This window comes from Musca domestica, unplaced genomic scaffold (genome assembly GCF_030504385.1).
Source record: "Musca domestica strain aabys unplaced genomic scaffold, Musca_domestica.polishedcontigs.V.1.1 7, whole genome shotgun sequence".
NCBI lineage: Eukaryota > Metazoa > Arthropoda > Insecta > Diptera > Muscidae > Musca > Musca domestica.
Genome location: NW_026712383.1, coordinates 1,272,529 through 1,286,914, shown reverse-complemented (window position 1 = coordinate 1,286,914; position 14,386 = coordinate 1,272,529). Strand labels below are relative to the sequence as shown.

Genomic DNA, 14,386 nt, shown 5'->3' with positions numbered 1-14,386 from the left:
GACGACGATGGCTGTTATAGCATATCGCACAAGCAAGCAAGCAAAGGTTACACATAGGCACATATGCGAGTTAGCTAAATGCATGGAAAAATCATTGTATAGAGAAAAATATATTTCTTATGGAATTTTATTCGTTTATTACTAAATAATGATAAATTGTAGCTTCAACAAAAATATGATCTCTTTTGAAATGTTTTTTGTGGCCCTGAAAAGGGCCTTTTAAGGTAGTATTTCGACGCATGAAAATGAAAAATATCAAGACATTTACTTGGAGCTGGTGTATTTAGTAACAGCCTTGGTACCTTCACTGACGGCGTGCTTAGCCAATTCACCGGGCAACAATAGACGGACGGCGGTCTGGATTTCCCGACTGGTGATGGTCGAGCGCTTGTTGTAGTGGGCCAAACGAGAGGCTTCGGCGGCAATACGTTCGAAGATATCGTTGACGAAACTGTTCATGATGCTCATGGCCTTGGAGGAGATACCGGTGTCGGGATGGACTTGCTTCAACACTTTGTAAATGTAGATAGCGTAACTCTCCTTACGCTTGGTACGTCTCTTCGACTTATCGCCCTTGGTAATGTTCTTTTGGGCTTTGCCGGCCTTCTTTGCTGCTTTACCACTGGTTTTAGGAGGCATTTTCACTTATTATTTTTTTGAATCACACAAACACTTTTAACACTGTTCACAAATGATAACCAAAACGGGCAGCTATACAGAATTTGTAGATTGTAGTCGACAAGAATTTCAGGTAGTCACAGCTAGCAGGCACACACAAGGCAAACCACCCCATTATTGAAGAAATGTGTGTGTGAGAAAAGTATAAATAGCACGTTTCGATCCGAAAATTTTTATCATTTGTGTTTTTCAGTGCTTAAGTGAAGTGTTTAAAACTAAAATAAAGTGAAAATGTCTGGTCGTGGTAAAGGTGGCAAAGTTAAGGGAAAGGCAAAGTCCCGTTCCAATCGTGCTGGTCTTCAATTCCCCGTCGGTCGTATCCATCGTCTGTTGCGCAAAGGCAACTATGCTGAGCGTGTTGGTGCCGGTGCTCCCGTCTATTTAGCCGCTGTCATGGAATATTTGGCTGCTGAAGTCTTGGAATTGGCTGGCAATGCTGCCCGTGACAACAAGAAGACTCGTATCATTCCCCGTCACTTGCAATTGGCCATCCGTAACGACGAAGAATTGAACAAATTGCTGTCTGGCGTTACCATTGCCCAAGGTGGTGTATTGCCAAACATCCAAGCTGTTCTCTTGCCCAAGAAGACCGAAAAGAAAGCCTAAATTATTTCGAAAGGTATTATGGAATGAAAAAGAAGAAGAATACAGACCATCGTATGATTCCATAGAAAAATCAACCAATCCGTCCTTTTCAGGACGACAAAAAATATTTGAAAAGAGAAAGAAAATTGCGTCAAGCTACATTTGTATGAAAAAAATAAAAATTCTCAATAATTTTGTATTAGCCGTTGGCAGAATAACTGTTTTTCAAGTTCAAGTTCAAGTTTATTTTTTTCATCTGCTCTCTACACATAGTTATTTAATAACTTATTAACTAACAATATTTCTTAAGTCTATAGATTAAAAATACTTAGCATAAAGTCTTATTTTTCTAAGTTTATCTAAATAATACGATAAGGGGGGGTCACACATTTAATGTTACCTAAAATTAATTCAAAAAATTCTATAATACTTTAATGTAAATAAATTAACATTAATGAATTCCCTTAAAAAAAGATGAATAAAAAAAGGGACCCTAAATAACTGTTTTTCGTTGTCAGTTGCATATTTGTGTTGTCGTTGTTGTTGTCTCTTATGATTTCAGGAATAGAGCGAGCGCGAGAGAGGAGAGATCGTGGCGTCACCAAATGAGTATGTATACTATGAGGTAGAAGAAGAAGCATGTGGCAGTTGGTGGTGGCTGGCTGGCTGGGTAGTAATTTTATGTGAAAAAATCGTACCCCGGCGCATTCTTGGGGAAGGCATAAAGTAGACGATTTGCAAGGGAATTTTGGCGGCAAAGTAGTGTTTTGGTGGAAATAAATCGACGCATACATGAAAATAAAAGCGCATTGTGGTGCTATGAAAAATTTGGAACCAAAAAAATAGAATAAAAGTAACATAGTAAAATGAAAATTAACGAAAATAATTACAAAGAAAAATAAAATAACGTAAATTAATAATTAAATTAAATTAAAATAAGAAAATTTTAGAAAATTAAGGCAAAATTAATGAAAATTTAAGCAAATTTTAATGAAAATATTTGAAAATAAATTAAAGAAATTTCGAATAATAAATAGATTTTATGAAAATAAAAGATACTTTAAATGAAATCAAAATTTTTTAAATTAATGAAAAGGAAATAAATTAAATAATTTTAAATAAAAGGAAAAGTGATTTTTAAAAAATAATCTAATGAAAAATTAAATTAATTGAAAATTAAATAAGAAAATTTAACATAAATAAAATAAAATAAAATTAATTTAATGAAGAATTTTTAAATAAAATTCAGTGATTTTAATTAAAAAAAAAAAATAATGATTTTAATTTTCGATACAATTTTAAAGGAAATTATAAGTGAATAATTTAGAAATTTTTAATGAAATTTTTGAAAATAATATGAATCAACGATCTATTTATTAAATATTTTTAACAATTTAAAATAAAATTTTGAGAAAATATGCAACAATGTTTAAAAAAAGTCAAAATGAAATTACTTTGCTACCACAGCATGGTTGTTCTTTAGTAATATTGACTAAACAGCACCAATACATACATAAAGCGACGCTATGTTATACTCATATAATACGAAAAGGAAGAAGAAGAAGAACTAAATGTGTTTAGCGATGTGAGTTGCCGACGGCATGTTTGTGATCGGGAATAAAATACGAGACATCGGTAAAAGAAGGTTTTCGGTGAAAATATTCTGGAGAAAATTGAAACGAGTAAGTATTTATATTTTTTCTTTATTTGATTTTTAGACATTTTTCACGAATTGTGAGAAAAAAAATACGAGAAAGCTGAAAAAGAAAATTATTAGAAATTTTGACATAAAATTCTTATATTTCCTAAGGTAAGTGTTTATTTTTTATTTATTTTAATTTAAAAAATAGTTTTCAACAAGAAAGTATCTCTTTTTTGATATATTTTGTGGTCCTGAAAAGGACCGATTGTTTTGTTGTAAAAAAAGATTTCTCCAAATTGCGTCAAGAATTTGTTTAACCGCCGAAACCGTACAAGGTACGGCCTTGTCTCTTCAAAGCATATACGACATCCATAGCGGTGACGGTTTTACGCTTAGCATGTTCGGTGTAGGTGACAGCATCACGAATAACGTTTTCCAAAAACACCTTCAGAACACCACGAGTTTCTTCGTAAATCAGGCCAGAGATACGTTTTACACCGCCACGACGAGCCAAACGTCTAATAGCTGGCTTGGTAATACCTTGGATGTTATCACGGAGCACTTTCCTGTGACGTTTAGCGCCACCTTTTCCCAAGCCTTTACCACCTTTACCACGACCAGTCATTTTTTCACTTTAGTTTATTTCACTTATCACTTCACGAACAGTTTGAGCACTAATGTTTTTTTCCGGCGATTCCGCTCGTATTTATACAAAATTTGAGGCTCTCTCCAACCATTTAACGCACAAGTAAAGTATGTACAGTTATATGTGTGTGTGTACATTTGCCGTTAGTATTGTATGTTCTCTCTTGTGTGTGCGTGTACATTTGGTATACGGATAGGTAAGAATTCACTAACATATCAACCCCGAAAGTTGATGCTAACAGCACAATTTTCTATAAATACTCGTTTTCGTGGCGATGGCAACGTTATTACAGTGTCTACCGTGTTTGTGTGCAGTTCGTGAAATAACATCTCTTCGGCAGTGTTAATTCGTGTATATTGGTGGTTAATCATAGTGGTGTTCATTGTGGTTTTGGTGGTTGGTCGTAGTGGCGTTTGCTGTGCTGTGGTGGTGGATTGCAGTGGCTGTTACTGTGCTGTGGTGGTGGTTTCATAAGGCAAAATTTGGTTTGGGTCTCTCAAAAAGTTGAGAAGCCCATAGAAGGCAGCAAAATTGGAATTTTGCTGATTATAAGGCACAAACACTAGAGAACGAGCAGTGGTGGTTGGTGAAGACCAAAAATCAACAGTGCTGGCGGGAAACCCCAAAACCGTCAGCACCCCAAAGTCGACGGCGAATATTTTCAACGCCGTCAAAAGTGAAAGAGGCGCGATTTTTGCCATAGATAAAATGGCAGAAAAGCAGGCGGTTATGCCGGTAAAAGTCAACCCTACCGGCATAAAAATTGAAGCAGAGGGTATATTTGTCAAGCCAAAAATGGCAAATATACCCAAAAAAATGGATGGTTGCGCATCTGATGGTGCAACGAGCGACGGGGGCCAATCTATTAGCTCCGATGTGGTTAGGCAGCCACGTAAAAAACGCTGCCATTGCAACGTAGGCAATTCTGCCTACGATAACGTGAAGCTGGAAGCTACAATACGCCAGCTTGAAGCCCGAATTGCTCACTTAGAGCAAGAAAGGAGCCGTATGGCAGCAGAGCTGGCTGCTGCCAACCAAGCGCTAGCCAAATGCGCTAAGATTGGCCCCTCCAGCAAGGAGACCGTAGTGGCTACCGAGGCAGCCGTAGACCTCGGTATGGCGGATGATGAAATGGAGGTCGTTCCGTCAGAGACTGAAAAGAAGAAGACCTCCAAAGGTGCTGTCCCCAAAGTACGGTACGTACTGAAGGAAGTCACGGAGAAGGTTCAACCACCCAAAACTACCCCCTTGGTGGTTGATAACAAGACTGCTGCTGCTGTTGCTGTTCCCGCTGCTGTTCCTGCTGCTGCTGATCCCGCAACAAAGAAGAAGTCTGCTGCTCCCGGCCCTATGAAGCAGACACCTGAGAAGGCAAATGCTGGCAAAAACATGCCAGCTTTTAAGATTTTCGGAGCTGGAGTATCTGAGGTGGCAGGCGTCCTGAGACAACATCTGCGTTCAGGTGAGTTCTCCATAACCTTAGTCCGTCCGTCCGTTTTGGCGCTGAAGGTCAAAGGCCTCAACGCATTTAATTTTGTCAAGCAAATCTTGACAGAGCGTGGGTATAAATTTTATACCCACACCCCCAAGGAGTTACGTCCTCATATGCTTGTCATAGAGGGCTTAACTAAGGAATATTCGCCTGAGGCGGTAAGTGAGTTCCTCACTACCAAATCAGGCCTAAATGTTGAAATTGTTGGTTTGACCAACATTTCCTACCGCTTGTGGCTTTTGCGTGTAAGCAAAAGTTCGGACATTTTGGGGTTGTATAACCTCAAAATGATATTTGACTGCAATGTCAAGATCCGTAAGGATAAAGGTAGTGGCATGCAGCAATGCTACAATTGCCAAGGTCACGATCATATCGCGACCAATTGTACGATGCCAAAGCGCTGTAACAAGTGCAATGGAGAACATGGTCCTAAAGAGTGTCCTGTCCCTCCCAAGGGACAAGACACTCTTATCGAATACACTGACCCAAGTACCGGGGAGGTAGTGAAAAAAGTGGCACAGCCCTGCTACTGTGTCAACTGCGGAAAATACGGACATCCTGCTTCGGCTAAGGATTGTCCCTTCCGTCTGGCAATCTTAGCCCGCAAGGCTAAAGCCAAGGCCGACATCCAGGCCAAAAATGAGGCACGTTCTTTACGAATTGCTGCCATTGGCTCCACCATGACATATGCTGGTGTCGCAGGTGGCCGTGCAAAATCGGCCCCTCAACAAGCCCCAGCTAGTAACGGTCCACGTTCTAGCAATCGACCTCCCCAAAAAGAGGTAATTTCACAATCTGAGAACATTGTCCAGTTCTTTGGAACTGACTTTTCTCAAAAATGCGAGAAGGCTAGGACATTTGGTCCTATCTTCCAAAAAATTATGGCTTCATCAGGTATTGACGCAGCTATGTCTGCCTGGTTGCTATGCATTGCTGGAAATGTCCAGTTTTAAAGTAGTTTTTGTTAATGTGAACTCTTTGATTTCATTATCAAAGAGACACTATTTGAAGTTGTTAGTTGAGGAGAGGAGGCCGGATGTACTCCTTTTGGCTGAGCATAAGCTCAACCCTTCTCATAATTTTTGTTTAGATGGATATAGGGTTTTTCTCCAACATCGTGAGGGGGCGCAACGCGGGGGTGGTACCGCGGTTGCTATTCGAGATGGTATTCGCTGTGATCGAATACCACTCTCAACCGGACATATAGAATCCTGTGCGGTGAGGGTATGGAAGGACGATGGCTCCACTGTAGCTTTTGTCTCAATGTACCTCGCACCCAATGTGACACTACGATCCGAAGACATTTTGCAGGTTTTTGACCTATATAACTTTGGGGAAGTTTTGATCGGAACCGACCTAAACGCGAAGCACACTTCGTGGGGAGGTAATGTGAGAAACTGTAGTGGACTAGCTTTAGACAGACTTTTACAGGACTGTCTAGACTTTGACGTAATAAGGTCGGATATTCCGACTAGGGAGAATGCGACATCTGCCTCATATCTAGATTTATTTCTGCGTACACCAGGACTCCCTCTGGTTGGCGGCGGAAATATTTCTATGGCATTTGATTTTGAATCGGATCACAGGGCGATTCAAATTCAATTAAATTTGGGGGGTTTGGCGAGACATGAAGGACAGAAATTTCTGAACTTCAATCGCATGAATGTAGGACGATTTAGGCGTCAGCTTAGATTAGGGCTAGATGAGTGCACGCTACCATCTAACAGAAATGCTTCAATAGATGAGGTAGATAGGTGTGTGGAAAATCTAGGTGAGATTTTCCGCAATGCTATAGAGACCTCTGTACCTAAACAGAGAGTCAGGCCTAAAACTCTTGGAGATCTTCCTCCGAGAATTTTGGGCTTTATACGTGAGCGTCGCAGGCTATGCCGCACTCTCCGTAGATCTGGTGATCCAGATAGATTTCCTGCTCTTAGAGCCGATATCAGAAATCTGGATCGCATAATTGAGGACTCTGTTCGAATTTTCGAACAAGATAGACTCAAAGATTATTTAGGGAGAATAAGAGTTGATGGGAAAACTTTTGACAAAGTCAAAAGGGCAGCAGGACTGGATACTAGAGAACCTGTAAGTCAGTTAGTGGACAATACAGGTCGACTTATTACGGACGACGGTGAAAAGGCAGAAGCCTTGGCAGACCATGTGCAGGGTGTTTCGCCGGCCATGGGAGGACCGAGTGCTAATTTCTCAGGAGGACCAGTTAATCGGTTTCCTGGGGAACATGATGCCCTCCGTAGCTCAGTTAATCGAGCTACCGAGGGGATCAGCGATCGGTCCCCCATGGTAAATTTCGGCGATACATTTACTGCAGATGGGGCTATTGTTGAAAACGCCACTCGTTGGAACGAGGGTGGTTTTCTTCGCGCCGGTTGTGTGGGTAGGGCAATTGCCCGTAGGCCAGCACGTAAATCCTGCGGTTTGGACAGAATACCCGATACCGCCTTAAAAAAGGCGGGAGAGGTTATTTTCACGTTCCTGGCAGTGTTATTTAATCACTGTCTGAACCTGGGCTATTTTCCCAGGGCATGGAAAGAGGCTATGTTGGTTCCCATATTTAAGAGGGGTTCACCTCTGGGACAATGTAGCAGCTATAGGCCGATATCACTTTTATCGGCCTTCGGTAAACTCTTCGAGTCTTTCATTTTGGAAAGATTAAATAAACTCGTAGAGGATAAAAGGGTGTTGAAGGACAATCAGTTCGGGTTTAGGGCAGGCCTATCCACTGTCCATGCCCTAACTGCTCTCTCATCCTATGTGGTTTCAGGTCTCAACAATAGGGATGGCACTATTGCAGTTGGACTTGATTTTTCTAAAGCCTTTGATACCGTATGGCATCAAGGTTTATTGTTTAAAATGCAACGGTTTGGATTTGATCACCAAACTGTTAGGTTAGTAGGAAGTTTCCTGTCTGATAGGTATTTCAGAGTTAGGGTAGGTGAACGACTATCTAGTCGCAGACCTGTACTGACTGGCGTGCCCCAGGGCTCCCTCCTAGGGCCGATGTTGTTTAACATCTATGTCAGTGACATGCCTACACCTCCACGTGGAGGGTTAGCATTATCATACGCCGATGATGTGCTTGTGGCGTATACGGCCCCATTACTTCGTACAGCGGAAGCACGTCTGAACATTTATCTTGAGGTCTTATATAGGTTCTTTACCATATGGGGCCTCAAGCTAAATGGGGACAAATGTTCGGCAATTGTATTTACCGGGAATACTCGATATGTTCGTCCAAATTTCACAAGGTACCATCCGGTCGTGAAAGTTGGACCTCATATTGTGGAAATAAAGGACAGGATAAAATATCTTGGGGTCATTTTTCAAAAGAATTTTGACTTCAAGGCACATTTAGATTTTATCCTGGACAGAGCGAGAAAGGTCTTCTTCAGCTATCAAGGGCTGATGAAGATGCGGGATGGCTTAACTCCCGAAGTTAAGTTGCTGTTATATCGGCAAATAATGCGACCTATTGTTGCCTACGCTTTTCCGGTCTGGTTTGGCATCTCATCCAACCAGATGGAGAGGCTTAGGAGGTGGGAGCGTAGTGTCCTGACTTCATGTTTAGGCATGAGAGAACTAACATTTAGTCAGGATGGAACTGTCAGGAGGACCTCTAATAGGGCCATATATGACAGGGCAGGTGGGGAAAGAATTGACAGGGTCCTGGTCTCAGGAGCACTGGAATTCTTAGACAAGACGGACGGACTGAACAACAGTACTGTGGAGAACGCTCTGAGATGCACCCTGGACGCGGATGCACTGAGGACTGTAAGGTACCTGCCCCCGGGTGCCTTGAAAAGGATGAATGAGGAAGGGCTGTTGTACGTCGATGGTGAGCTTCGTTTCTACCATCGACGTTACAACACCCTTGATGTAGAAGATACTGTGTACAATAGTACACAGTAAATGTAAATATTGTATATATTGTAAATAGTAGTTTGTAGAAACTAGCTTTAAGTATTAGATTTAAGTTTTAGATTTACGTTTTAGTTTTAAATTTTAAAATTAGCTGATTTCGCCCGATTTTTAATTTTGGAATTTTTGGGGCATATATGTTTTTAAGTTTTTTCCTTTTTTATTTAAAGTATATAGTTGCTAGATGCCAAGAGCATAGCGTATTTTTATGTAAATAGTAGTAGATAGCGAATAGCTATATATAGTTAAGTTTTTTAGCACAGTAAGCCATTCCTGTTAGTTCGTAAGATTATCTACCAAATAAATATGGCCATAGGCAAAATTGAAAATTGAAATTGTTTGTGTGCATATCTCTAGTGAAGTGAAAAAAATTCAAGTGAAAAATGGCTCGTACTAAGCAAACTGCCCGTAAATCGACCGGTGGAAAGGCTCCCCGTAAACAACTAGCTACCAAAGCTGCCCGTAAGAGTGCCCCAGCCACCGGCGGTGTTAAGAAGCCTCATCGTTTCCGTCCTGGTACAGTTGCTTTGCGTGAAATCCGTCGTTACCAGAAGAGTACTGAATTGTTGATCCGCAAATTGCCCTTCCAACGTTTGGTTCGTGAAATCGCTCAAGATTTCAAAACTGACTTGCGTTTCCAGAGCTCTGCTGTTATGGCCTTGCAAGAAGCCAGTGAAGCCTACTTGGTTGGTCTTTTCGAAGATACTAACTTGTGCGCCATCCATGCTAAGCGTGTCACCATCATGCCTAAGGATATCCAATTGGCCAGACGTATTCGTGGAGAACGTGCTTAAATTCTTGACGTTTTAAAAGCAACAATTTTACAACAAAACAATCGGTCCTTTTCAGGACCACAAATATTTTACAAAAAAGAGATATTTTTACTCAATCTACAATTTTTAGTATTTTTTTGAAATAAATAAAAATAATTTAGGGCTATGATTATTTTTCAACAATTAACATTTTTTATAATAAAGATATATTTTTTGATGTTGTTTTTTTTTTTTCGTTGATGATTTTTCGACACTTTATTTTTTTATTTAATTTTTTTATTTTATTTTGATCGAATATTTTATTTTTTGAATTTTATTTGAATTTTTTGAATTATCCATTTTGATATTTTCCTTTAATTTGCAAAATTATTATCATTTTTGTACTCCCTCTTCGAAAAAAAATGCAATGACTCATAAAAACAACCACCACATACATTTTGCTAACGGGATTTTTTTTGTCCATTTTGTTTTTTTCCTTTTCCCGTTAAACAAAAAATTGCTCTCTTTATGATTTTTGGCGCGACATTTGTCTATTTCTCTCATTTTATTCCCCTTCGATCATTTTTTTCTGTTGTGGACTATTCAATTTAACGGGAAAAATTCTCTGCCTTCAATTTCTACGAATTATTTCATGTGAATTTTAAAAATTTCCAGCTAAAATGTTGCCCTCCTATTTAATTTTTTTCAGGAATGATGTATGAAATATGTTTTTTTCATTTTCAGCAAAATTTTGAATTGTTTTATACGCATTTTAAGACATTTAAATATGAATTTTCTCCATATGGAATTACAAAATTATTTATGCCCGATGTATTTAGAGAAATTGGTAATAATTTATTATTTTCAAAAATTGAAGAAGAAAATAATTGATTTGTTCAGAATTTTGATGTAAAATATAATTAAAAGTATTATAAAAAGGAATTCCAATAATATCTACCTTTGAAGTTGATCGAAAATCATTTTTGTAAAACGCAATTAATTTCATGACATTTCTAAGTGTTCTAGTTGATATTTGCCTGTAAAGAGGAATTTCTTTTTGGGAATATTTTTTTATAAAATTAACAAAAAATTGACAAAATAACGTAGAAAATGGCTTTTAATACTATTTTTTATAAATTATAGAACAAATTATGTTAAAATTCACAAAAAATATTGCAAAATGAAAATACATAACCGTTTGTCAGTGAATGCCTGTACATTGGTAGTATGAAGTATTCTGGGGATTTTGTAACTTTTCCCCGTAAATTATGACTTTTTGTGAATAATGTTATATTTTGATGTAAATATACAAATTCTGAAATGTTTTTTAAGAAATTTTTATAAAACTTATTAAGATTTGAGCTTTCAAATTTATTTCAAGAAAAACTTTTCTTCATTGAAATTATGCCAACAAGAGGATTTCTGCTGTCATAGACCACATAATAATTTCAATTTTTTCACATAGTAAAATATGAAATTGCATCAATATTTTTCTTTGATCCTAAAGTAAACATATCAGGCTACATTTTCAAAAAGAATTTTCAATTAAATTTTCGTAAAAAATTTGATTTTTTTAAATTTTAGTTGGAAATTTGTGATTACATTTTTATAATCTGCCAAGTTAAACGTTTATAATTCACAAACGGCAAGTGATAATTACACCAAACTTTCTTTAAAACATAGCCTGAAATCTATACTTTAAAGGTATAAAACATTTTTAGTGAAAATTATCAAAGCTTCTTCAGGAAAATTTAATTTCTCCGAAAACTTTTGTAAAAAATTAAACACGCTTCCACACAATCTTTCGAAAAATTTACCAATTGACTACTATGCACATCTCATCTTTTCGATGTACCTACACTTTAGCTCGCCGCTAACAAAAATAATAGTACACATAAATTTGTGAGTGTATTTGTGTTAACAGTGAAATATAAACCAAACAGTGAATAACCATGTCTGACGCCGCCGTTGTTGAAGCCACCGCCTCCCCAGTTGCCGCTGTTGAGAAAAAGGCACCAAAAAAAGCCGCTGCCAAAGCAAAGAAGCCATCAGCTGCCCCTACCCACCCTCCAACCCAGCAAATGGTTGATGCCGCCATCAAGACCCTGAAGGAACGTGGAGGTTCATCATTGCCCGCCATCAAGAAATACTTGGCCAGCACCTACAAAGTAGATGCCCAAAAATTGGCCCCCTTCATCAAGAAGTACTTGAAAGGTGCCGTTGCCAGTGGAAAATTGATCCAAACTAAAGGTAAGGGTGCTTCTGGTTCATTCAAATTGTCTGCTTCGGCCTCTAAGGAACCCAAAGCTAAGACTGCTGAAAAGAAGAAGAAGGCCCCAGCCGCTGGTGACAAAAAGAAGAAGGCTGCCGCCCCTAAAAAGGCCGCTGGTGAGAAGAAGGCAGCTGCCAAAAAACCCTCTGCCGCCAAGAAGACCGCTGAAAAGAAGAAGGCCGACAAAACAAAGGCAAAGGCTGCCAAGAAAACCGGTACAGTTAAAGCTAAACCAGCAAAGACCGCCGCCAAAGCATCTGCCACTAAACCAAAGGCACCCAAGGCAAAAACTGCAGCTGCTAAGCCCAAAAAGGCCGCAGCAGCAAAGAAGCCAGCTGCTAAGAAAACCGCCGCCAAGAAGTAATTTTTCCCAGAAAGATTACTTTTTCCACAATATTTTCGATATTCGAAAACATACTATCTAACAGCCCTTTTCAGGGCTACAAATTAAATTAAAAAAGAGAAAAATATTTTCAACAGTTATCGTATATATTTTTGTTACCTAAATAAATAAGTAAATTTGTACACGTGTTTGATTTTGGGAAAAAAAATTACTTTCGCTAATTACTGTTCTTATTAGGTAATTTTATTGAGCCAATATAATCGAGGACGCCACTGGATTATTTTTTAACCCAGGTCATAAAAGATAATAAAATATTTAAATTTTTTCCTAATTACCCACAGGTCATAATTCTCGAAAATCCCCATAATTTGGTCAATTTTATAATTTCTACTTAATTTTGAAAATTTTGTCATTTTCATATTCTCTCAAATTTCACAAATTTCACCCAGAAATGACATTTTGGCAAAATATTTACATTTTCCATCAATATATTTTTTCCTTTGAAAATTTCTGCCTCAGCCTTATATTTCGTTGCTTTGCCGTTGTGCTGTAACAAAATGCTCACACATACATGATGCCCATTCGATGTTGATCAACGACGGCAAGGCAAATCACCACTAACACACGCACACATACACGACGACGATGGCTGTTATAGCATATCGCACAAGCAAGCAAGCAAAGGTTACACATAGGCACATATGCGAGTTAGCTAAATGCATGGAAAAATCATTGTATAGAGAAAAATATATTTCTTATGGAATTTTATTCGTTTATTACTAAATAATGATAAATTGTAGCTTCAACAAAAATATGATCTCTTTTGAAATGTTTTTTGTGGCCCTGAAAAGGGCCTTTTAAGGTAGTATTTCGACGCATGAAAATGAAAAATATCAAGACATTTACTTGGAGCTGGTGTATTTAGTAACAGCCTTGGTACCTTCACTGACGGCGTGCTTAGCCAATTCACCGGGCAACAATAGACGGACGGCGGTCTGGATTTCCCGACTGGTGATGGTCGAGCGCTTGTTGTAGTGGGCCAAACGAGAGGCTTCGGCGGCAATACGTTCGAAGATATCGTTGACGAAACTGTTCATGATGCTCATGGCCTTGGAGGAGATACCGGTGTCGGGATGGACTTGCTTCAACACTTTGTAAATGTAGATAGCGTAACTCTCCTTACGCTTGGTACGTCTCTTCGACTTATCGCCCTTGGTAATGTTCTTTTGGGCTTTGCCGGCCTTCTTTGCTGCTTTACCACTGGTTTTAGGAGGCATTTTCACTTATTATTTTTTTGAATCACACAAACACTTTTAACACTGTTCACAAATGATAACCAAAACGGGCAGCTATACAGAATTTGTAGATTGTAGTCGACAAGAATTTCAGGTAGTCACAGCTAGCAGGCACACACAAGGCAAACCACCCCATTATTGAAGAAATGTGTGTGTGAGAAAAGTATAAATAGCACGTTTCGATCCGAAAATTTTTATCATTTGTGTTTTTCAGTGCTTAAGTGAAGTGTTTAAAACTAAAATAAAGTGAAAATGTCTGGTCGTGGTAAAGGTGGCAAAGTTAAGGGAAAGGCAAAGTCCCGTTCCAATCGTGCTGGTCTTCAATTCCCCGTCGGTCGTATCCATCGTCTGTTGCGCAAAGGCAACTATGCTGAGCGTGTTGGTGCCGGTGCTCCCGTCTATTTAGCCGCTGTCATGGAATATTTGGCTGCTGAAGTCTTGGAATTGGCTGGCAATGCTGCCCGTGACAACAAGAAGACTCGTATCATTCCCCGTCACTTGCAATTGGCCATCCGTAACGACGAAGAATTGAACAAATTGCTGTCTGGCGTTACCATTGCCCAAGGTGGTGTATTGCCAAACATCCAAGCTGTTCTCTTGCCCAAGAAGACCGAAAAGAAAGCCTAAATTATTTCGAAAGGTATTATGGAATGAAAAAGAAGAAGAATACAGACCATCGTATGATTCCATAGAAAAATCAACCAATCCGTCCTTTTCAGGACGACAAAAAATATTTGAAAAG

General features: G+C 38.9%; 5 protein-coding genes across 5 annotated transcripts; 3 read left to right on the top strand and 2 right to left on the bottom strand.

Moving 5' to 3' along the window:
- Nucleotides 1-264: 264 nt before the first annotated feature.
- Nucleotides 265-639, bottom strand: LOC131806193 (histone H2B). The gene has a single exon (XM_059130151.1). It carries the CDS (start codon nucleotides 637-639, stop codon nucleotides 265-267), a length of 375 nt encoding a protein of 124 aa, XP_058986134.1.
- Nucleotides 640-875: 236 nt separating this feature from the next.
- On the top strand, nucleotides 876-1,388 carry LOC131806165 (histone H2A). The gene has a single exon (XM_059130116.1). The coding sequence runs from the start codon at nucleotides 910-912 to the stop codon at nucleotides 1,282-1,284; it is 375 nt and encodes a 124-aa protein (XP_058986099.1). The 5' UTR covers nucleotides 876-909; the 3' UTR covers nucleotides 1,285-1,388.
- Nucleotides 1,389-3,157: 1,769 nt separating this feature from the next.
- On the bottom strand, nucleotides 3,158-3,564 carry LOC131806182 (histone H4). Its single transcript, XM_059130140.1, has one exon. It carries the CDS (start codon nucleotides 3,528-3,530, stop codon nucleotides 3,219-3,221), a length of 312 nt encoding a protein of 103 aa, XP_058986123.1. The 5' UTR covers nucleotides 3,531-3,564; the 3' UTR covers nucleotides 3,158-3,218.
- Nucleotides 3,565-11,633: 8,069 nt separating this feature from the next.
- Nucleotides 11,634-12,520, top strand: LOC131806106 (histone H1-like). Its single transcript, XM_059130020.1, has one exon. It carries the CDS (start codon nucleotides 11,687-11,689, stop codon nucleotides 12,368-12,370), a length of 684 nt encoding a protein of 227 aa, XP_058986003.1. The 5' UTR covers nucleotides 11,634-11,686; the 3' UTR covers nucleotides 12,371-12,520.
- Nucleotides 12,521-13,862: 1,342 nt separating this feature from the next.
- LOC131806109 (histone H2A) lies at nucleotides 13,863-14,375 on the top strand. The gene has a single exon (XM_059130024.1). It carries the CDS (start codon nucleotides 13,897-13,899, stop codon nucleotides 14,269-14,271), a length of 375 nt encoding a protein of 124 aa, XP_058986007.1. The 5' UTR covers nucleotides 13,863-13,896; the 3' UTR covers nucleotides 14,272-14,375.
- The last annotated feature ends 11 nt before the right edge of the window (nucleotides 14,376-14,386 follow it).

Excerpts from the sequence above, each read along its gene's own strand:
- LOC131806193 (XM_059130151.1), bottom strand. The coding sequence starts at position 639 with ATGCCTCCTAAAACCAGTGGTAAAGCAGCAAAGAAGGCCGGCAAAGCC.
- LOC131806165 (XM_059130116.1), top strand. The coding sequence starts at position 910 with ATGTCTGGTCGTGGTAAAGGTGGCAAAGTTAAGGGAAAGGCAAAGTCC.
- LOC131806182 (XM_059130140.1), bottom strand. The coding sequence starts at position 3,530 with ATGACTGGTCGTGGTAAAGGTGGTAAAGGCTTGGGAAAAGGTGGCGCT.
- LOC131806106 (XM_059130020.1), top strand. The coding sequence starts at position 11,687 with ATGTCTGACGCCGCCGTTGTTGAAGCCACCGCCTCCCCAGTTGCCGCT.
- LOC131806109 (XM_059130024.1), top strand. The coding sequence starts at position 13,897 with ATGTCTGGTCGTGGTAAAGGTGGCAAAGTTAAGGGAAAGGCAAAGTCC.